This window comes from Somniosus microcephalus, chromosome 11 (assembly GCF_052327205.1).
Source record: "Somniosus microcephalus isolate GS21.2 chromosome 11, FLI_Smic_1.0, whole genome shotgun sequence".
NCBI lineage: Eukaryota > Metazoa > Chordata > Chondrichthyes > Squaliformes > Somniosidae > Somniosus > Somniosus microcephalus.
This window is the reverse complement of record NC_140997.1, coordinates 229,465,219-229,486,332: the sequence shown is the minus strand read 5'-3', so window position 1 is coordinate 229,486,332 and position 21,114 is coordinate 229,465,219. Positions and strand designations below refer to the sequence as shown.

Below are 21,114 nucleotides of genomic sequence, written 5' to 3'. Positions count from 1 at the left end.
ACCCCCCGTCTCCTGCCCCTCCCTCCCCCCCGTCTCCTGCCCCTCCCTCCCCCCCGTCTCCTGCCCCTCCCTCCCCCCCGTCTCCTGCCCCTCCCTCCCCCCCGTCTCCTGCCCCTCCCTCCCCCCCGTCTCCTGCCCTCCCTCCCCCCCGTCTCCTGCCCCTCCCTCCCCCCCCGTCTCCTGCCCCTCCCTCCCCCCCCGTCTCCTGCCCCTCCTCCCCCCCGTCTCCTGCCCTCTCCCCTCCCCCCCCCGTCTCCTGCCCCTCCCTCCCCCCCGTCTCCTGCCCCTCCCTCCCCCCCGTCTCCTGCCCCTCCCTCCCCCCCGTCTCCTGCCCCTCCCTCCCCCCCGTCTCCTGCCCCTCCCTCCCCCCCGTCTCCTGCCCCTCCCTCCCCCCCGTCTCCTGCCCCTCCCTCCCCCCCCGTCTCCTGCCCCTCCCTCCCCCCCGTCTCCTGCCCCTCCCTCCCCCCCGTCTCCTGCCCCTCCCTCCCCCCCGTCTCCTGCCCCTCCCTCCCCCCCGTCTCCTGCCCCTCCCTCCCCCCCCCGTCTCCTGCCCCTCCCTCCCCCCCGTCTCCTGCCCCTCCCTCCCCCCCGTCTCCTGCCCCTCCCTCCCCCCGTCTCCTGCCCCTCCCTCCCCCCCCGTCTCCTGCCCCTCCCTCCCCCCCGTCTCCTGCCCCTCCCTCCCCCCCGTCTCCTGCCCCTCCCTCCCCCCCGTCTCCTGCCCCTCCCTCCCCCCGTCTCCTGCCCCTCCCTCCCCCCGTCTCCTGCCCCTCCCTCCCCCCCGTCTCCTGCCCCTCCCTCCCCCCCGTCTCCTGCCCCTCCCTCCCCCCGTCTCCTGCCCCTCCCTCCCCCCCGTCTCCTGCCCCTCCCTCCCCCCCGTCTCCTGCCCCTCCCTCCCCCCCGTCTCCTGCCCCTCCCTCCCCCCGTCTCCTGCCCCTCCCTCCCCCCGTCTCCTGCCCCTCCTCCCCCCGTCTCCTGCCCCTCCCTCCCCCCCGTCTCCTGCCCCTCCCTCCCCCCCGTCTCCTGCCCCTCCCTCCCCCCCCGTCTCCTGCCCCTCCCTCCCCCCCGTCTCCTGCCCCTCCCTCCCCCCGTCTCCTGCCCCTCCCTCCCCCCCGTCTCCTGCCCCTCCCTCCCCCCCCGTCTCCTGCCCCTCTCCCCCCGTCTCTGCCCCTCCTCCCCCCGTCTCTGCCCCTCCCTCCCCCCGTCTCCTGCCCCTCCCTCCCCCCCGTCTCCTGCCCCTCCCTCCCCCCCGTCTCCTGCCCCTCCCTCCCCCCCGTCTCCTGCCCCTCCCTCCCCCCCGTCTCCTGCCCTCCCTCCCCCCCGTCTCCTGCCCCTCCCTCCCCCCGTCTCCTGCCCCTCCCTCCCCCGTCTCCTGCCCCTCCCTCCCCCCGTCTCCTGCCCCTCCCTCCCCCCCGTCTCCTGCCCCTCCCTCCCCCCCGTCTCCTGCCCCTCCCTCCCCCCGTCTCCTGCCCCTCCCTCCCCCCCCGTCTCCTGCCCCTCCCTCCCCCCCGTCTCCTGCCCTCCCTCCCCCCCGTCTCCTGCCCCTCCCTCCCCCCCGTCTCCTGCCCTCCCTCCCCCCGTCTCCTGCCCCTCCCTCCCCCCCGTCTCCTGCCCCTCCCCCCCCCGTCTCCTGCCCCTCCCTCCCCCCCGTCTCCTGCCCCTCCTCCCCCCGTCTCCTGCCCTCCCTCCCCCCCGTCTCCTGCCCTCCTCCCCCCCGTCTCCTGCCCCTCCCTCCCCCCCGTCTCCTGCCCCTCCCTCCCCCCGTCTCCTGCCCTCCCTCCCCCCGTCTCCTGCCCCTCCCCCCGTCTCCTGCCCTCCTCCCCCCCGTCCCCTCCCCCCGTCCTCCTCCCCCGTCCCTGCCTCCCCCCCGTCTCCTGCCCCTCCCTCCCCCCCGTCTCCTGCCCCTCCCTCCCCCCCGTCTCCTGCCCCTCCCTCCCCCCCGTCTCCTGCCCCTCCCTCCCCCCCCGTCTCCTGCCCCTCCCTCCCCCCCGTCTCCTGCCCCTCCCTCCCCCCCGTCTCCTGCCCCTCCCTCCCCCCCCGTCTCCTGCCCCTCCTCCCCCCCCGTCTCCTGCCCCTCCCTCCCCCCGTCTCCGCCCCTCCCTCCCCCCCGTCTCCTGCCCCTCCCTCCCCCCCCGTCTCCTGCCCCTCCCTCCCCCCCCGTCTCCTGCCCCTCCCTCCCCCCCCGTCTCCTGCCCTCCCTCCCCCCCCGTCTCCTGCCCCTCCCTCCCCCCCCGTCTCCTGCCCCTCCCTCCCCCCCGTCTCCTGCCCCTCCCTCCCCCCCCCGTCTCCTGCCCCTCCCTCCCCCCCCGTCTCCTGCCCCTCCCTCCCCCCCCGTCTCCTGCCCCTCCCTCCCCCCCGTCTCCTGCCCCTCCCTCCCCCCCCGTCTCCTGCCCTCCCTCCCCCCCGTCTCCTGCCCCTCCCTCCCCCCCGTCTCCTGCCCCTCCCTCCCCCCCCGTCTCCTGCCCCTCCCTCCCCCCCGTCTCCTGCCCCTCCCTCCCCCCCCGTCTCCTGCCCCTCCCTCCCCCCCGTCTCCTGCCCCTCCCTCCCCCCCCGTCTCCTGCCCCTCCCTCCCCCCCCGTCTCCTGCCCCTCCCTCCCCCCCCCGTCTCCTGCCCCTCCCTCCCCCCCGTCTCCTGCCCCTCCCTCCCCCCCCGTCTCCTGCCCCTCCCTCCCCCCCCGTCTCCTGCCCCTCCCTCCCCCCCCGTCTCCTGCCCCTCCCTCCCCCCCCCGTCTCCTGCCCCTCCCTCCCCCCCCGTCTCCTGCCCCTCCCTCCCCCCCCCGTCTCCTGCCCCTCCCTCCCCCCCCGTCTCCTGCCCCTCCCTCCCCCCCCGTCTCCTCACCTGCCCCTCCCTCCCCCCCCGTCTCCTGCCCCTCCCTCCCCCCCGTCTCCTGCCCCTCCCTCCCCCCCGTCTCCTGCCCCTCCTCCCCCCCCGTCTCCTGCCCCTCCCTCCCCCCCCGTCTCCTGCCCCTCCCTCCCCCCCCGTCTCCTGCCCCTCCCTCCCCCCCGTCTCCTGCCCCTCCCTCCCCCCCCGTCTCCTGCCCCTCCCTCCCCCCCCGTCTCCTGCCCCTCCCTCCCCCCCCGTCTCCTGCCCCTCCCTCCCCCCCCGTCTCCTGCCCCTCCCTCCCCCCCCGTCTCCTGCCCCTCCCTCCCCCCCGTCTCCTGCCCCTCCCTCCCCCCCCGTCTCCTGCCCCTCCCTCCCCCCCGTCTCCTGCCCCTCCCTCCCCCCCCGTCTCCTGCCCCTCCCTCCCCCCCGTCTCCTGCCCCTCCCTCCCCCCCCGTCTCCTGCCCCTCCCTCCCCCCCGTCTCCTGCCCCTCCCTCCCCCCCGTCTCCTGCCCCTCCCTCCCCCCCGTCTCCTGCCCCTCCCTCCCCCCCCGTCTCCTGCCCCTCCTCCCCCCCGTCTCCTGCCCCTCCCTCCCCCCCGTCTCCTGCCCTCCCTCCCCCCCGTCTCCTGCCCCTCCCTCCCCCCCGTCTCCTGCCCCTCCCTCCCCCCGTCTCCTGCCCCTCCCTCCCCCCGTCTCCTGCCCCTCCCTCCCCCCCGTCTCCTGCCCCTCCCTCCCCCCGTCTCCTGCCCCTCCCTCCCCCCGTCTCCTGCCCCTCCCTCCCCCCCGTCTCCTGCCCCCTCCCTCCCCCCGTCTCCTGCCCCTCCCTCCCCCCGTCTCCTGCCCCTCCCTCCCCCCGTCTCCTGCCCCCCCCTCCCCCGTCTCCTGCCCCCCCCCCCCCGTCTCCTGCCCCCCCCCCGTCTCCTGCCCCCCCTCCCCCGTCTCCTGCCCCCCCCTCCCCCCGTCTCCTGCCCCCTCCCCCGTCTCCCCCCCCCCGTCCCCCCCCCTCTCCTCCCCTCCTCCCCCCCGTCTCTCCCCTCCCTCCCCCGTCTCCTCCCCCTCCCTCCCCCGTCTCCTCCCCCTCCCTCCCCCCGTCTCTCCCCCTCCCTCCCCCGTCTCCTCCCCCTCCCTCCCCCCGTCTCCTCCCCCTCCCTCCCCCCGTCTCCCCCTCCTCCCCCGTCTCCTCCCCTCCCTCCCCCGTCTCCTCCCCCTCCCTCCCCCCGTCTCCTCCCCCTCCCTCCCCCCGTCTCCTCCCCCTCCCTCCCCCCGTCTCCTCCCCCTCCCTCCCCCCGTCTCCTCCCCCTCCCTCCCCCGTCTCCTCCCCCTCCCTCCCCCGTCGCCCCTCCCTCCCCCCGTCTCCTGCCCCTCCCTCCCCCCGTCTCCTGCCCTCCCTCCCTCCCCCGTCATCTCCTCCTCCTCCTCTTTCCCGCCCCCCTTCTCTGGAGGGAACTTGGAGGTGATGGTGTTCCCATGCGCCTGCTGCCCTTGTCCTTCTAGGTGGAAGAGGTCGCGGGTTTGGGAGGTGCTGCCGAGCATCTTGTAGATGGTACACACTGCAGCCACGGTGCGCCGGTGGTGGAGGGAGTGAATGTTTAAGGTGGTGGATGGGGTGCCAATCAAGCGGGCTGCTTTGTCCTGGATGATGTTGAGCTTCTTGAGTGTTGTTGCAGCTGCACTCATCCAGGCAAGTGGAGAGTATTCCATCACACTCCTTACTTGTGCCTTGTAGATGGTGGAAAGGCTTTGGGGAGTCAGGAGGTGAGACACTCGCCGCAGAATACCCAGCCTCTGACCTGCTCTTGTTGCCACAGTGTTTATGTGGCTGGTCCAGTTAAGTTTCTGGTCAATGGTGACCCCCCAGGATGTTGATGGTGGGGAATTCAGCAATGGTGATGCCGTTGAATGTCAAGGGGAGGTGGTTAGTCTCACTTGTTGGAGATGGTCATTGCCTGGCACTTGTGTGGCGCAAATGTTTCCTGCCACTTATCAGCCCAAGCCTGAATGTCGGCCAGGTCTTGTTGCATGCGGGCATGGACTGCATCATTATCTGAGGAGTAGTGAATGGAACGGAACATTGTGCCATCATCAGCGAACATCCCCACTTCTGACCTTATGTTGGAGGGAAGGTCATTGATGAAGCAGCTGAAGATGGATGGGCCTAGGACACTGCCCTGAGGAACTCCTGCAGCGATGTCCTGGGGCTGAGATGATTGACCTCCAATCACCACAACCATCTTCCTTTGTGCTAGGTATGACTCCAGCCAGTGGAGCGTTTCCCCCCTGATTCCCATTGACTTCAGTTTTACTAGGGCTCCTTGATGCCACACTCAGTCAAATGCTGCCTTGATGTCAAGGGCAATTACTCTCATCTCACCTCTGGAATTCAGCTCTTTTGTCCATGTTTGGACCAAGGCTGTAATGAGGTCTGGAGCCGAGTGGTCCTGACTGAACCCAAACTAGGCATCAGTGAGCAGGTTATTGGTGAGTAAGTGCTGCTTGATAACACTGTGGACGACACCTTACATCACTTTGCTGATAATTGAGAGTAGACTGATGGGGCGGTAAGTGGCCGGGTTGGATTTGTCCTGCTTTTTGTGGACAGGACATACCTGGGCAGTTTTCCACATTGTCGGATAGATGCCAGTGTTGTAGCTGTACTGGAACAGCTTGGCCAGAGGTGCGGCTAGTTCTGGAGCACAAGTCTTCGGCACGATAGCTGGGATGTTGTCGGGGCCCAGAGCCTCTGCTGTATTCAGTGCGCTCAGCCGTTTCTTGATATCACATGGAGTGAATCGAATTGGCTGAAGACTGGCTTCTGTGATGGTGGGGACCTCAGGAGTAGGCCGATATGGATCATCCACTCGGCACTTCTGGCTGAAGATGGTTGCAAACGCTTCAGCTTTGTCTTTTGCACTCACGTGCTGGGCTCCACCATTATTGAGGATGGGGATATTCATGGAGCCTCCTCCTCCTGTTAGTTGTTTAATGGTCCACCACCATTCACGACTGGATGTGGCAGGACTGCAGAACTTTGATCTGATCTGTTAATTGTGGGATCGCTTAGCTCTGTCTATAGCATGCTGCTTCTGCTTTTTAGCATGCATGTGGTCCTGTGTTGCAGCTTCCCCAGGTTGGCACTTCATTTTTAGGTATGCCTGGTGCTGCTCCTGGCATGCTCTTCTACACTCCTTATTGAACCAGGGTTGGTCACCTGGCTTGATGATAATGGCAGAGTGAGGGATATGCCGGGCCATGTGGTTACAGATTGTGGTGGAATACAATTCTGCTGCTGATGGCCCACAGTGCCTCATGGATGCCCAGTTTTGAGCTGCTAGATCTGTTCTGAATCTATCCCATTTAGCACGGTGGTAGTGCCACACGACATGATGGAGGGTGTCCTCAGTGTGAAGACGGGACTTCGTCTCCACAGTGACTGTGCGGTGGTCACTGCTACCAATACTGTCATGAACAGATGCATCTGTGACAGGTAGATTGGTGAGGACGAGGCCAAGGAGGTTTTTCCCCTCGTGTTGGTTTTCTCACCACCTGTCGCAGGCCCAGACTGGCAGTTATGTCCTTCAGGACTCTGCCAGCTCGGTCAGTAGTAGTGCTACCGAGCCACTCTTGGTGATGGACATTGAAGTCCCTCACCCAAAGTACATTCTGTGCCCTCAGTCCTTCTTCCAAGTGGTGTTCAACATGGAGGAGTACTGATTCATCGGCTGAGGGAGGGCGGTAGGTGGTAATCAGCAGGAGGTTTCCTTGCCCATGCTTGACCTGAAGCCATGAGACTTCATGGGGTCCGGAGTCAATGTTGAGGACTCCCAAGGCCACTCCTTCCCCACTGTATACCACTGTACTGCCACCCCTGGTGGGCCTGTCCTGCCGGTGGGACAGGCCATACCCAGGGATGGTGATGGAGGAGTTTGGGACATTGGCTGAAAGTTATGATTCTGTGAGTATGATTCTGTCAGGCTGCTGCTTGACTAGTCTGTGGGACAGCTCTCCCAAGTTTGGCACAAGTCCCCAGATGTTGGTGAGGAGGACTTTGCAGGGTTGACTGGGCTGGGTGTGCCGTTGCCGTGTCCGTAGCCGGTGCCGAGGTCGATGCCGGGTGGTCCGTCCGGTTTCATTGTTGTTTTTCGTAGCGGTTTTTTACAACTGAGTGTCTTGCTCGGCCATTCCAGAGGGCAATTAAGAGTCAACCACATTGCTGTGGGTCTGGAGTCACATATAGGCCAGACTGGGTAAGGACGGCAGATTTCCTTCCCTAAAGGACATTAGTGAACCCAGATGGGTTTTTATGACAATCCGATAGTTTCATGGTCACCATTAGCTTTTTATTCCAGATTTATTTAATTAACTAAATTTAAATTCCCCCGCTGCAGTCTCATGTCTCCGGATCATCATTCCGGACCTCTGGATTACTAGTCCAGTAACATAACCACGATGCTACCCTTCCCATTCACTGGTTGTGCCGACATTTGGTGCGCGATAGCCAACTGCGGTGAAGTCTTGCCAGGGAAAACCACCACGGGCGCGTACCCAGCATGCAGGCACTGGCACAACACAGGGAAGCTTGTCAACCACTCATCAATATGCATAAATGCACTAATTAACATCGAATCCTTGTTTCTGAAGTTTAAAATGTATTCCCCGATTCCCAGAAGTGCTTTTTTTTTGTAACAGGAAAAGCTTTTGATGCCTCAGTGAGCTTCTCCAGTGAGGGATTAAGCCGCACAGGCCAGGACGATCCCAAGCCTGTGCCAGATTGGCTCATCTCGGAGAAGGCACTTGAGCTTCAGTGGTCCTGCATCAGAGAGTGAACTCTCTGCCTGATGGTTCAGTCACTCCCACTTTACGTGCATGTATGGGGTACGGTAGTGTTACCTGACCAAGAACATGGGAACATAAGAATTAGGAGTAGGCCATTCGGCCCCTCAAGCCTGCTCCGCCATTCAATAAGATCATGGCTGATCTTTGACCTCAACTCCACTTTCCCCCCGATCTCCATATCCCTTGATTCCCCTAGAGTCCAAAAATCTATCGATCTCAGCCTTGAATATACTCAATGATTCAGCATCCACAGCCCTCTGGGGCAGAGAATTCCAAAGATTCACAACCCTCTGAGTGAAGAAATTCCTCCTCATCTCAGTCTCAAATGGCCGGCCCCTTATCCTGAGGCTACGCTCCCTGGTTCTAGACTCTCCAGCCAGGGGAAACAACCTCTCAGCATCTACCCTGTCAATCCCCCTCAGAATCTTATATGTTTCAATGAGATCACATAGAAACATAGAAGATAGGAGCAGGAGTAGGCCATTCAGCCCTTTGAGCCTGCTCCGCCATTCAATGAGATCATGGCTGATCATCTCTCATTCTTCTAAACTCCAGAGAGTACAGAAAGTATAGGCCCAATCTACTCAATTTCTCATCATAGGACAACCCTCTCATCCCAGGATTAGGGCTTAAAGAGCTAAATTGAGAGCATGCTGCAGGCTTCTACTCCGAGTTTAGAAGTGCGATCTAGTCGAGGTCCTTAAAACGATAAAGGAATTCGATAGGGTAGATACAGAGAAACTCTTTGCTCTGGTGAAGGACTCAAGAACAAGGGGACGTAATAAAATTAGAGCCCGGCTAGTCAGGAGTGAAATCGGGAAGCAGTTTTTCACACAAAAGATTGTGGAAATCTGGAGTTCTTTCCGTAAAAGGCTGTGAATTGTGGGTCAATTGAAATGTTCAAGGTTGAGACCGATAGATTTTTTTTTTTGGGTAAGGGTGTCGAGAGAAATGGAGCGAAGGCGGGTAAATGGAGTTGAGATAGAGATCAGCTCTGATAACAGAATGGTGGCAGCAGCACGGTGGCATAGTGGTTAGCACTGTTGCCTCACAGCGCCAGGGACCCGGGTTCAAATCCGGCCTCGGGTGACTGTCTGTGTGGAGTTTGCACATTCTCCCCGTGTTTGCGTGGGTTTCCTCCGGGTGCTCCGGTTTCCTCCCACAGTCCAAAGATGTGCGGGTTAGGTTGATTGGCCATGATAAAAATTGACCCTTAGTGTTAGGGGGGATTAAATACGCGGGGTTACGGGGATAGGGCTTGGGTGGGATGGCTGTCGGTGTAGGGACCGGGTGCTAGGGTTTGGATGATCAGCCATGATCTCGTTGAATGGCGGAGCAGGCTCGAAGGGCCGAATGGCCTACTCCTGCTATCTTCTATGTTTCTATGAACAGCTTCGAGGGGCTGAATGGCCTACTCCTTGTTCTTGGCTTCCGAGGTAGCCTGGAATAATAATTCAGAGAGTGCGAGTTCAAATCCCGTCACAGCAGTTTGAGAATTAAAATTTTTTTAATTCTTTTTAATGGGATGTGGGCGTCGCTGGCAAGGCCAGCATTTATTGCCCGTCCCTAGTTGCCCTTGAGAAGGTGGTGATGATCCGCCTTCTTGAACCGCTGCAGTCCGTGTGGTGAAGGTGCTCCCACAGTGCTGTTAGGGAGGGAGTTCCAGGACTTTGACCCAGCGACGATGAAGGATCGGCCGATATACTTCCAAGTCAGGATGGTGTGTGACTTGGAAGGGAACTTAGAGGTGGTGGTGTTTCCATGCGCCTGCTGTCCTTGTCCTTCTAGGTGGAAGAGGTCGCGGGTTTGGGAGGTGCTGCCGAAGAAGCCTTGTTGAGTTGCTGCAGTGCATCTTGTAGATGGTACACACTGCAGCCACGGTGCGCCGGTGGTGGAGGGAGTGAATGTTTAAGGTGGTGGATGGGGTGCCAATCAAGCGGGCTGCTTTGTCCTGGATTGTGTTGAACTTCTTGAGTGTTGTTGGAGCTGTACTCATCCAGGCAAGTGGAGAGTATTCCATCACACTCCTGACTTGCGCCTTGTCGATGGTGGAAAGGCTTTGGGGATTCGGGGTGTGAGACACTGGCCGCAGAATTTGAACCCACTGTTCTGGCTGTTCTGCAGATACCCCACCGTGTCCATTCTTGGTGTGAGGATCCGGACTGATTGTGTCGGGATGCATAATGGAAGATCGGTTGTATGACGGATTTAGGGTTCCCAGCTCTGGTTAAAAGGATTCCTGGAGGTTTTGTCACATGATCTCCTGCCTCCAACCGCGCCCCCCCCCCCCCCCACATTCCTGCCATCGGTTGCCCAACATGTCTGTCCTGGCGGTGCCCCGCCTTCCCAACCCAATCGGAAAGTGAACAGTCTCTTCATTAATCGATTGGATGACACTCGACTGTCGAACAGCCCATTCCCCCCACCTCCAATATTTTTATAACTAGTAAACAAAAATTTAAAAATAAACAATTTTTTTTTTTTTGCCCCTGTGATTTTTCTCCTGGGTTTTTGCTCGCATCAGTGACCTGGAGGGTGCCGGGCCAGATGCTGTAAGTAGGACACCATCCAGGACAAAGCAGCCCCGCTTGATTGGCACCCCATCCACCACCTTAAACATTCACTCCCTCCACCACCGGCGCACCGTGGCTGCAGTGTGTACCATCGACAAGATGCACTGCAGCAACTCGCCAAGGCTTCTTCGGCAGCACCTCCCAAACCCGCGACCTCTTCTACCTAGAAGGACAAAGGCAGCAGGCGCATGGGAACACCACCACCTCCAAGTTCACCCCCAAGTCACACACCATCCTGACTTGGAAGTATATCGCCGATCCTTCATCGTCGCTGGGTCAAAATCCTGGAACTCCCTCCCTAACAGCACTGTGGGAGCACCTTCACCACACGGACTGCAGCGGTTCAAGAAGGCGGCTCACCACCACCTTCTCAAGGGCAACTAGGGATGGGCAATAAATGCTGGCGCTGCCAGCGACGCCCACATCCTGTGCACGAATAATAAAAAAAAATGTAGGCCCAAAGCCTGACCCAGCTTTTACCTGTAGGCTAGACAGTGGCATGCTCCAAAAACTGGCCTTTAAAATGCTCTGGACTGTAACCAGGGGTAACAGAATCAGCATTCCAGCGACTCTTTTGTCAGATAAATTAGGTTAAGAATTTTCTGCTGGATGATTTTTGTTGTGCAAGGTCTTTGCTTAACCAACAACTAGGCTAAAGCTTCACTACATGGGGTTAGCTCATCACCACAAACAAGCCATCAATGCTTCCTTTCTTTTACTTGTGTAGGGCAAACTTTCTTTTCATGAAACAATTTGTTTAATGACTAAGAGATGAAACAGAATATTTGCATAGCCTGCACAAAGGCAAGTCCCAGAGTACAAACACCAGAGCAGTATTTATTTAAATAATTCAGTTAGCCTATTATTGCGGAGCCCTCTGGGACTCAACACAGCAGCTCAACACTCTGCCTGTAATTTCTGAGTTTGCATTTTCAATTATTGAGAGAATTCTATTAATGAAAATAAAAGCTCCTCTTTATACCCCGAGCCAGTTATTGCCAATTGAAGGGTCCGCTCGGTGTTGAAGATGGATTATTGTCTCGGGTGTCAGCCGGGACTCAGTTGAGTAGCACTCTCGCCGCTAAATCAAGAAGGTTGTGGGTTCAAGTCCCACTCCAAAGCCCTTGGGCGCATAATCTAGGCTGACACTCCCATTGCCAGGACTGCGGGAGCGCTGCACTGTCGGAGGTGCCATCTTTTCGAATGAGACGTTAAACCGAGGCTTTATCAGTGCTGTCAGGCGGACATAAAAGATCCCATGGCACTATTTCGAAGAAGAGTAGGGGAGTTATCCCTGGTGTCCTGGGGTCAATATTTATCCCTCAACCAACATCACTAAAACAGATTATCCGGTCATTATCACATTGCTGTTTGTGGGAGCTTGCTGTGCGCAAATTGGCAGCCGAGTTTCCTACATTACAACAGTGACTACACTTCAAAAAAAGTACTTCATTGGCTGTAAAGCGCTTTGGGACGTCCGGTGATCGTGAAAGGCGCTGGAGAAAATGTAAGTTTTTCTTGAAGTGAAAGGCCGACCTGCAAGTTGAAAAAATTATTTTGGTAAACTTTTCTCACTGAGTTGCCCAGAAAGGTATTCGAAAATTGGTTCCGTTAAAACAATGATTGAAAGACGGTTTGACGGAGCAAGGCTTTAGCGTGTCTTGAAAAGGAATGACTGCCGTTGATGCAGCTACTTATCACGCCCTCAGGACGTCCCAAAGCACTTCGCCACCAATGAGTCACTTTCGAAGTACAGTTCGTGTTGTGTAGGCAAATGTGGCAGCCAAGTTGTGCACAGCAAGATTCCACAAACAGCCAGGCGAGCTAAGTGACCAGTTGATCTGTTTTTGGTGGTGGTGGTGGTGGTGTTCGAGAGGGGAGGTGTGTTGGCCGGAACTCCTCTTTGAATAGCGCTATGGCTTCTTCAATACAGGTAGACTATCCTTTATCCGAAAACCTCGGGACCAGCTGTGTTTCGGTTTTCGGAGAATTTCGGATTTCGGAAGGTGGGTGGGGGGGGGGGGGGGGGGTCGGGGCCCGCGCGGGGGGTCGGGGCCGGCGGGGGTCGGCGGGGGGTCGTGCGCACGACCTACGCTGACACTCAGCGTAAGTCCGGGGGGGTCGGCGGGGGTCCGCGGGGGGTCGTGCGCACGATTTACGCTGACGCTCAGCGTAAGTCGGTGGGGGTCGGGGTCGGCGGGGGTCCGCGGGGGGGTCGGGGCCGGCGGGGGGGGGGGTCGGCGGGGGTCCGCGGGGGGTCGTGCGCATGACTTACGCTGACGCTCAGCGTAAGTCGGCGGGGGTCCGCGGGGGGGGTCGGGGCCGGCGGGGGGGGTCGGCGGGGGGTCGTGCGCACGACTTACCCTTTATCCGAACTTCCGAAACTGGAACCCTTCGTTCAGCGTAAGTCGTGCGCATGACTTACGCTGAACGAAAAAACCTTCGGTTTTTAGAGGGTTTCGGTTTTCGGAAGTTCAGATAAAGGGTAGTCTACCTGTACCCACCTGCACAGACAATGGGGAGGAGCTTGGTTTAGCCAGTCTGGGGGAGGCAACAGCACAAAATCTTGTTGGGACAATTATAACGATGAATTTTTTCTTTCCCTCTCGCAGCCTTTGCAGATTGACGACAATTTCTGTGGACAGGACTTTAACCAGCCGCTGGGTGGGACGACCCTGGTGGAAGGCATCCCGCTGTTTATCGACAAAGAGGATGGCATGACCTCGATCGCTGCCTATGACTACAGGGGTCACTCGGTTGCCTTTTTTGGGACCAGGAGTGGGAAATTGAAAAAGGTAAGACTTTTTTTTGATCCAAGTCTTGAGGAAGAGGTTGCGTTTCCATTTTTGAAGCCAATTTCAGGAGGTTTATGTGGCCCGTGAAAGGACTGGCTGTCGGTGAAGAGGTTTCCAGGAGACTTGGATTGAATTTGGTTGTGAGGCCTGGTTCGCTCGGGGCCGTGCGTTAGGGTTGCCAACTCTGGTTGGACTTATTCCTGGAGGTTTTGCCACATGATCTCCTGCCTCCCACCCCCACACTCCCGCCATTGGTCGCTCAACACGTCCAACCTCGCCTTCCCAGACCAATTAGAAAGCGAAGAGACTCTTCATTACCCGATCGGATGATGTTTGATTATCAGTCATAACAGACTTTTTAATCCCTTCACCCAATATATTTGTAACTAAAATGTTCAGAGAAATGGGGGGAAAAAGCGCGTACCTTTTTGATTTTTCTCCCGGGCATTTGCTCCGAGCAATGTCCAGGAGATTAATCTTTAATTCCTGGAGACTCCAGGGCAACCCTGGAGAGTTGGCAACCCCTACCTGTGCAGAGTGCCAAGCGCTGTGGCTCACCGTACGTTGGACGTGAACCCGTTGGCTTGAAAATGATGTGGCTTGATTGGAAGTTTCGGTTGAGAGAGCCCCCCCCAACAGGCTGGTTGGCAATGGCTCCACTTGGCGATGGTATTGGGGGGGGTGTGTGTGTGTGGTTTGTGCCTTCACTGTGGAAGTGGTGCCCCGTTGGGATTACGTGCTTCTCCGCCCGAGGCGTTGTTGCGTTGCTGTATTGTCGCCTGCCAGATGCCGAGAGTCTGGCGGGGTTTGGCTTGGCGTGGAGTGCAGCCAGGTGGTGTTGGTGTACCACTCCAGTGTTCTGCACTCCTCTTACCTAATTTACCCCGTGACATGAATCAGTCATTCATGAAAGAAAGACCTATGAAATAATACTGAGCGGCCTGCGGGTGGCGCTGTCCAGGGAGAGTATAAATACTCGGGCATGGGCCCAGCTTGCGCAGGACATTCTTAACAGGAACTGGTGAAGGACACAACTAGACCTCCATGTTGTAAAACAGTTGATTAAAGCTTTGTTTAATGCTTAGACCAAGTGCCTAGTAGTTTTCTTCTTTCACCCCGGCAGAAAATGTGGCGGTAATTTGAGGTAAAAAGATGGAACTTGTGTGATGGGTGTTACTCGACGATTCTTGTTGCCTTATGGAGCTGCTAAAGGAAGATTTTGGAACTGGCTCCCGCTGGAATTTGGTTTTTGTACCGAATGGGTGATGCAGGAACAGAGGAGTGTGGAATTAACGGATTAAGGATAACCTTTGGGCACTCGGAATTGTCCAATCCGGGAATGAGATGGGGAGGGGGCCCTTCCTTGTACAATAATGCTTGGGCTTCTCACCCACCGCCCACCCTCCGTCCTCAGTCCTGGAACTGAAGGAGAAACCATCGGACTGAAAATGCCTGGACAATCTTTTTGCATCTTGAAAGATGTACGCGCAACCAATAAATTGGGTCGGAATGGATCATTGTGACAGAATTACGGCAACTTGACCTTGAGGGGAGTAACGTGCATCCATTCTGGCTCTCCTGCCTTTCGTGGAGCTAACCACTTAAAATATGGCATGTCGGAATTTTACACAGATGTGTGAGAAATAGGGGGGAAAATTCAGTTGGTAGCGCCACCCGTTAGCGCCTTAAGAGGGCGCTAACCAACTAGCGCCCGGGCGCGGCAATATCTGCGCCTCTCGTGAAATTGACCAGACATTTTGCGGCGGCGCTAAACACTGCCGCCGCGATCTCCTGCGCCGGCAGATCGTGACGTCAGTCGAGTGCGCAATGCCCCGGTAACACCCCGGACTGGAAATTGAGTGGCGCCCCCTGTCTTACCGCCTGCCGCTAGCAACGACAGGTTGAGGGAGCGTTTTGCAGTCGGGAAGGGACTGGGGGAGCGCTATTTAAAGGCGACCGCTTCCTGCCTTTTTTTGTCGGTGACATTTTTGCACCACGCATTCTGAGAGAGAGAGAGAGACTTCTGGAGAGATTCAACGCTGTGTGAAGGGGTTTTGGGTACTGAGCAGCACTTTGCAGGTTCATTTTGATTTGCCCTTCCTTGTATCGATTTAGAAGAGACTGTGGGGGCTGCACTCTGAGCTCTTTCCCTGGGCCTCTCCATTGTTCTTTCCAGCAGATTTGATGTACAGGTCTCTCCAGGCCGAGACTCAAGGCTGCAATGAACAGGATGTAGATGGAGACCAAGATAAACCCTCCCCTTTAAGATAAAAACAGAAAATGCTGGAGAAACTCAGCAGGTCAAGCAGCATCTGTGAAGAGAGAAACAGAGTTAACGTTTCAGGTCGATGACCATTCATCAGAACTCCCCTTTAAGAACTGGCCGGAGCCAGTGTGTCTGTTCCACTGCTGACTGACATCACATGAGCTTTGCCAGCGCTGTGAGTTAGTGCCTCGCTCCTCGGCCTTTGCGCCTTAAGACAGATGTGAAGTGCCTGATTTAGCGCTCCAATCGCCTCCAGGGGTGATAAAAGCCAAGTTTGCAGTCGGAGGCGATAATTAGCGCCAGGCGCTAATCTTTGCGCCCGGCCGATAATTGCGCCCCAAATGGGGCGATACCGAATTTCTCCCCCATCTCCAGAGTAATTTGCACTCCCTGGACCAGAGGTTGCTGACTTTTACTTATTGCGTACCCTCTTCCAGTTCTACCAGCTGCCCGCCTACCCCTACCAGCAGACAGGATTTAGGCTGGACAGTTGTTGGGTAACTGAAACCGCGCTGCATTGTATGATGACTGGAGGCGAGGGCTCTGTACGTCATCACCTCTGTTCTCATCGGTACGTCTTGAAGTAAATTATCTACTTTATCTAACAAATTCCCAGTTTTAAAGCTTTGTCTGAGTAGCCTATTGTTAAAATGCAATAAATAAATAAATTAAATAATCAAAAAATAAAATCCACCATTAGATCATTTCTACCGTGTAACCCCCCCCCACCCCCAAGAGATGTCTCCCGTACCCCCAGGGGTACACCTATCACAGTTTGGGAACCCCTGCTGCAGAGGTTTGCTGAACACTTCTTTATGAAGTCGTGTTGCCATGTATTGAGGATTGGTTAACGGACAGAAAACAGAGAGTAGGAATAAACGGGTTGACATGAATCAACTGAGTGGCCTGCGGGTGGCACTGTCCAGGGAGAGTATAAATACTCGGGCACGGGCCCAGCTTGTGCAGGACATTCTTAACAGGAACTAGTGAAGGACACAACTCGATCTCCATGTTGTAAAACAGTTGATTAAAGATTTCTTTAACGCTTAGACCAAGTGCCTAGTAGTTTTCTTATGTCACGGGTCATTTTCGGGTTGGCAGGCTGTAACTAGTGGGGTATCGCAAGGATCAGTGCTTGGGCCTCAGCTATTCACAATCTACATCAATGATTTGAATGAATGGACCAAATGTAATGTATCCAAGTTTTCTGATGATACAAAGCTAGATGGGAATGTAAGTTGTGAGGAGGATGCAAAGAGGCTTCAAGGGGATATAGACAGGCTAAGTGAGTGGGCAAGAATATGGCAAATGGAATATAATGTGGAGAAATGTGAACTTATCCACTTTGGTAGGAAAAATAGAAAAGCAGAGTATTTTTTAAATGGTGAGAGATTGGGAAATGTTGGTGCTCAGAGGGACCTGGGTGTCCTTGTACACGAATCACAGAAAGTTAACATGCAGGGACAGCAAGCAATTAGGAAAGCACATGGTATGTTGGCCTTTACTACGAGAGGATTTAAGTCTTACTGCAGTTATATAGGGCCCTGGTGAGACCACACCTGGAGTATTGTGTACAGTTTTGGTCTCCTTACCTAAGGAAGGATATAGTTGCCACAGAGGGAGTGCAACGAAGGTTCACCAGACTGGTTCCTGCGATGGGGGGATTGTCCTATGAGGAGAGATTGAGTAGACTAGGCCTGAATTCTCTAGAGTTTAGAAGAATGAGAGGTGATCTCATTGAAACCTACAAAATTCTTACAGGGCTTGACAGGGTAGATACAGGGAGGATGTTTCCCCTGGCTGGGGAGTCTAGAACCAGGGGTCACAGTCTCAGAATAAGGGGTCGGCTGTTTAGGACTGAGATGAGGAGGAATTTCTTCACTTAAAGGGCGGTGAATCTTTGGAATTCTCTGCCCCAGAGGGCTGTGGAGACTCAGTCGTTGAGTATATTCAAGACAGAGATCGATAAATTTTTGCACATTAAGGGAATCAAGGAATATGGAGATAGTTCAGGAAAGTGGAGATGAGGTAGATGATCAGCCATGAGCTTATTGAATGGTGGAGCAGACTCGAAGGGCCAAATGGCCGACGACTCCTATTTCTTAATGTTGTTTTGTACGAAGGGGCACTGTAAGAAAGGTCTCGTGATAGTCTCCCCATCCCATCCATTTTTTCTTTTAAATTTTCGATCTCCCCACCTGGTGGTTGGCCTTCAATTGCACTCAATATATTTCTGGCCTTTTTTATTCGATCCTGAGATGTGGACGTCACTGGCAAGAGCTGTTAGGGAGGGAGTTCCAGGATTTTGACCCAGCGACGATGAAGGAACGGCCGATATATATATCCAAGTCGGGATGGTGTGTGTGACTTGGAGGCGGTGGTGTTCCCATGCGCCCGCTGCCCTTGTCCTTCGAGGTGGAAGAGGTCGTGGGTTTGGGAGTTGCTGCCGAAGATGGTACACACTGCAGCCACGGTGCGTTGGTGGTGGAGGGAGTGAATGTTTTAAGCTCGTGGGTGAGGTACTGATCAAGGGGACTCCTTTGTACCGGATGACGTCTAGCTTCTCAAGTGCAGCAGCTGAAACAATAGCAAGGGTTGTTAGAATGCAGCATGCCCTACCAGAAACAGCGGTGGAAGCAATAGCTTTTAAAAGGGAAGTGGATAAATATTTTAATGATCTGAAGGGTTATGGAAAATGTAAAGGAATGGGACGAAGTGCTCAGCTCTTTCGGAGAGCTGGCAAAGGCACGGTGGGCTGATTGGCCTCCCCTTGCGTGCTATAAAACAACAGTTCTACATGATGCATTTGCATTCTCAGCTGGGGGTGCAGATGGTAAGATTATTTTGAGTTAGCCCCTGTGGTGTATATTTGCCTTGTATCACACAAACACACACTCTGCTCCCCGCATCACACGCAGAGCCGAGTCCGGTATTCAGATCAGTCTGGTTGTCATGGTTTTGGGGCCTAACTTTGCTTGTGGGTGTGGAAAACTTGTGTTCCGAAAAACAAAAGAAGGGATTTCAGAGAGTCGGGGAGGGGATTGAACCGAGGTAGTCGAGAGTGCGCGACTGTAGAGCAATTAGATTTCAGGCCTTGAGCCTGTGCAGAGTGACTGGATTTCAGGCCTCGAGCCTGTGCAGAGTGACTGGATTTCAGGCCTCGAGCCTGTGCAGAGTGACTGGATTTCAGGCCTCGAGCCTGTGCAGAGTGACTGGATTTCAGGCCTGGAGCCTGTGCAGAGTGACTGGATTTCAGGCCTCGAGCCTGTGCAGAGTGACTGGATGTTCAGGCCTCGAGCCTGTGCAGAGTGACTGGATTTCAGGCCTCGAGCCTGTGCAGAGTGACTGGATTTCAGGCCTCGAGCCTGTGCAGAGTGACTGGATGTTCAGGCCTCGAGCCTGTGCAGAGTGACTGGATTTCAGGCCTCGAGCCTGTGCAGAGTGACTGGATTTCAGGCCTCGAGCCTGTGCAGAGTGACTGGATTTCAGGCCTCGAGCCTGTGCAGAGTGACTGGATTTCAGGCCTCGAGCCTGTGCAGAGTGACTGGATTTCAGGCCTCGAGCCTGTGCAGAGTGACTGGATTTCAGGCCTGGAGCCTGTGCAGAGTGACTGGATTTCAGGCCTCGAGCCTGTGCAGAGTGACTGGATGTTCAGGCCTCGAGCCTGTGCAGAGTGACTGGATTTCAGGCCTCGAGCCTGTGCAGAGTGACTGGATTTCAGGCCTCGAGCCTGTGCAGAGTGACTGGATGTTCAGGCCTCGAGCCTGTGCAGAGTGACTGGATTTCAGGCCTCGAGCCTGTGCAGAGTGACTGGATTTCAGGCCTCGAGCCTGTGCAGAGTGACTGGATTTCAGGCCTGGAACCTGTGCAGAGTGACTGGATTTCAGGCTCCGAGCCTGTGCAGAGTGACTGGATTTCAGGCCTCGAGCCTGTGCAGAGTGACTGGATTTCAGGCCTCGAGCCTGTGCAGAGTGACTGGATGTTCAGGCCTCGAGCCTGTGCAGAGTGACTGGATATTCAGGCCTCGAGCCTGTGCAGAGTGACGGGATTTCAGGCCTCGAGCCTGTGCAGAGTGACGGGATTTCAGGCCTCGAGCCTGTGCAGAGTGACTGGATTTCAGGCCTCGAGCCTGTGCAGAGTGACTGGATTTCAGGCCTCGAGTCTGTGCAGAGCGACTGGATTTCAGGCCTCGAGCCTGTGCAGAGCGACTGGATTTCAGGCCTCGAGCCTGTGCAGAGCGACTGGATTTCAGGCCTCGAGCCTGTGCAGAGCGACTGGATTTCAGGCCTCGAGCCTGTGCAGAGCGACTGGATTTCAGGCCTCGAGCCTGTGCAGAGCGACTGGATTTCAGGCCTCGAGCTTGTGCAGAGCGACTGGATTTCATGCCTCGAGCCTGTGCAGAGCGACTGGATTTCAGGCCTCGAGCCTGTGCAGAGCGACTGGATTTCAGGCCTCGAGCCTGTGCAGAGCGACTGGATTTCAGGCCTCGAGCCTGTGCAGAGTGACTGGATTTCAGGCCTCGAGCCTGTGCAGAGTGACTGGATTTCAGGCCTCGAGCCTGTGCAGAGTGACTGGATTTCAGGCCTCGAGCCTGTGCAGAGTGACTGGATTTCAGGCCTGGAGCCTGTGCAGAGTGACTGGATTTCAGGCCTGGAGCCTGTGCAGAGTGACTGGATTTCAGGCCTCGAGCCTGTGCAGAGTGACTGGATTTCAGGCCTCGAGCCTGTGCAGAGTGACTGGATCTCAGGCCTCGAGCCTGTGCAGAGTGACTGGATTTCAGGCTCCGAGCCTGTGCAGAGTGACTGGATTTCAGGCCTCGAGCCTGTGCAGAGTGACTGGATTTCAGGCCTGGAGCCTGTGCAGAGTGACTGGATTTCAGGCCTCGAGCCTGTGCAGAGTGACTGGATGTTCAGGCCTCGAGCCTGTGCAGAGTGACTGGATGTTCAGGCCTCGAGCCTGTGCAGAGTGACTGGATGTTCAGGCCTCGAGCCTGTGCAGAGCGACTGGATTTCAGGCCTCGAGCCTGTGCAGAGTGACTGGATTTCAGGCCTCGAGCCTGTGCAGAGTGACTGGATTTCAGGCCTCGAGCCTGTACAGAGTGACTGGATGTTCAGGCCTCGAGCCTGTGCAGAGTGACTGGATGTTCAGGCCTCGAGCCTGTGCAGAGTGACTGGATGTTCAGGCCTCGAGCCTGTGCAGAGTGACTGGATGTTCAGGCCTCGAGCCTGTGCAGAGCGACTGGATTTCAGGCCTCGAGCCTGTGCAGAGTGACTGGATATTCAGGCCCCAACTCTGCACTTTCTACCATGAGCATCTTGGGACCATTCACAGCTGGGCAGCCTTCAGCTCATTGATAAGGGTTTTCTGTGACGTTTTACCTCAGCTAAACTTTTTAAAAAAATGATAATTAAAGCCAGTTTCCCTTTTGTAGGCCTGCTCGGGCTAGATGGAAAACACTTATCTTCCTGAACAGAAACATATGTTTCTCTGCATTCCACACAAGCCACATCCCTGTATCATAATTGCACATCTCATAATCCATCGCAGTTCTTGTGCGCAGTGAGTGAGGCCATTGTTTCAGAGCAGCCGGCGAATGGGGCTCCGTCGCCACGGGCTACGCATTCCGAGCAGCCGGCCAATGGGGCTCCGTCGCCGCGGGCTACGCATTCCGAGCGGCCAACCAATGGGGCTCCGTCGGCGCGGGCTACGCATTCCGAGCGGCCGGCCAATGGGGCTCCGTCGCCGCGGGCTTCGCATTCCGAGCGGCCGGCCAATGGGGCTCTGTCGCCATGGACTACGCATTCCGAGCGGCTGACCAATGGGGCTG

The 21,114-nt window shown here is 56.9% G+C and overlaps 1 protein-coding gene across 1 annotated transcript in view; it reads left to right on the top strand.

Annotated features, from left to right (window-relative positions):
- LOC147111318 (plexin-A1-like) overlaps positions 1–21,114 on the top strand; it is a 616,616-nt gene that overhangs the window by 99,768 nt on the left and 495,734 nt on the right. The window contains exon 3 of the mRNA XM_086002083.1: positions 12,839–13,021. Coding sequence (XP_085858209.1) covers positions 12,839–13,021 — 183 coding nt within the window. The remainder of the gene's footprint in view (positions 1–12,838; positions 13,022–21,114) is intronic.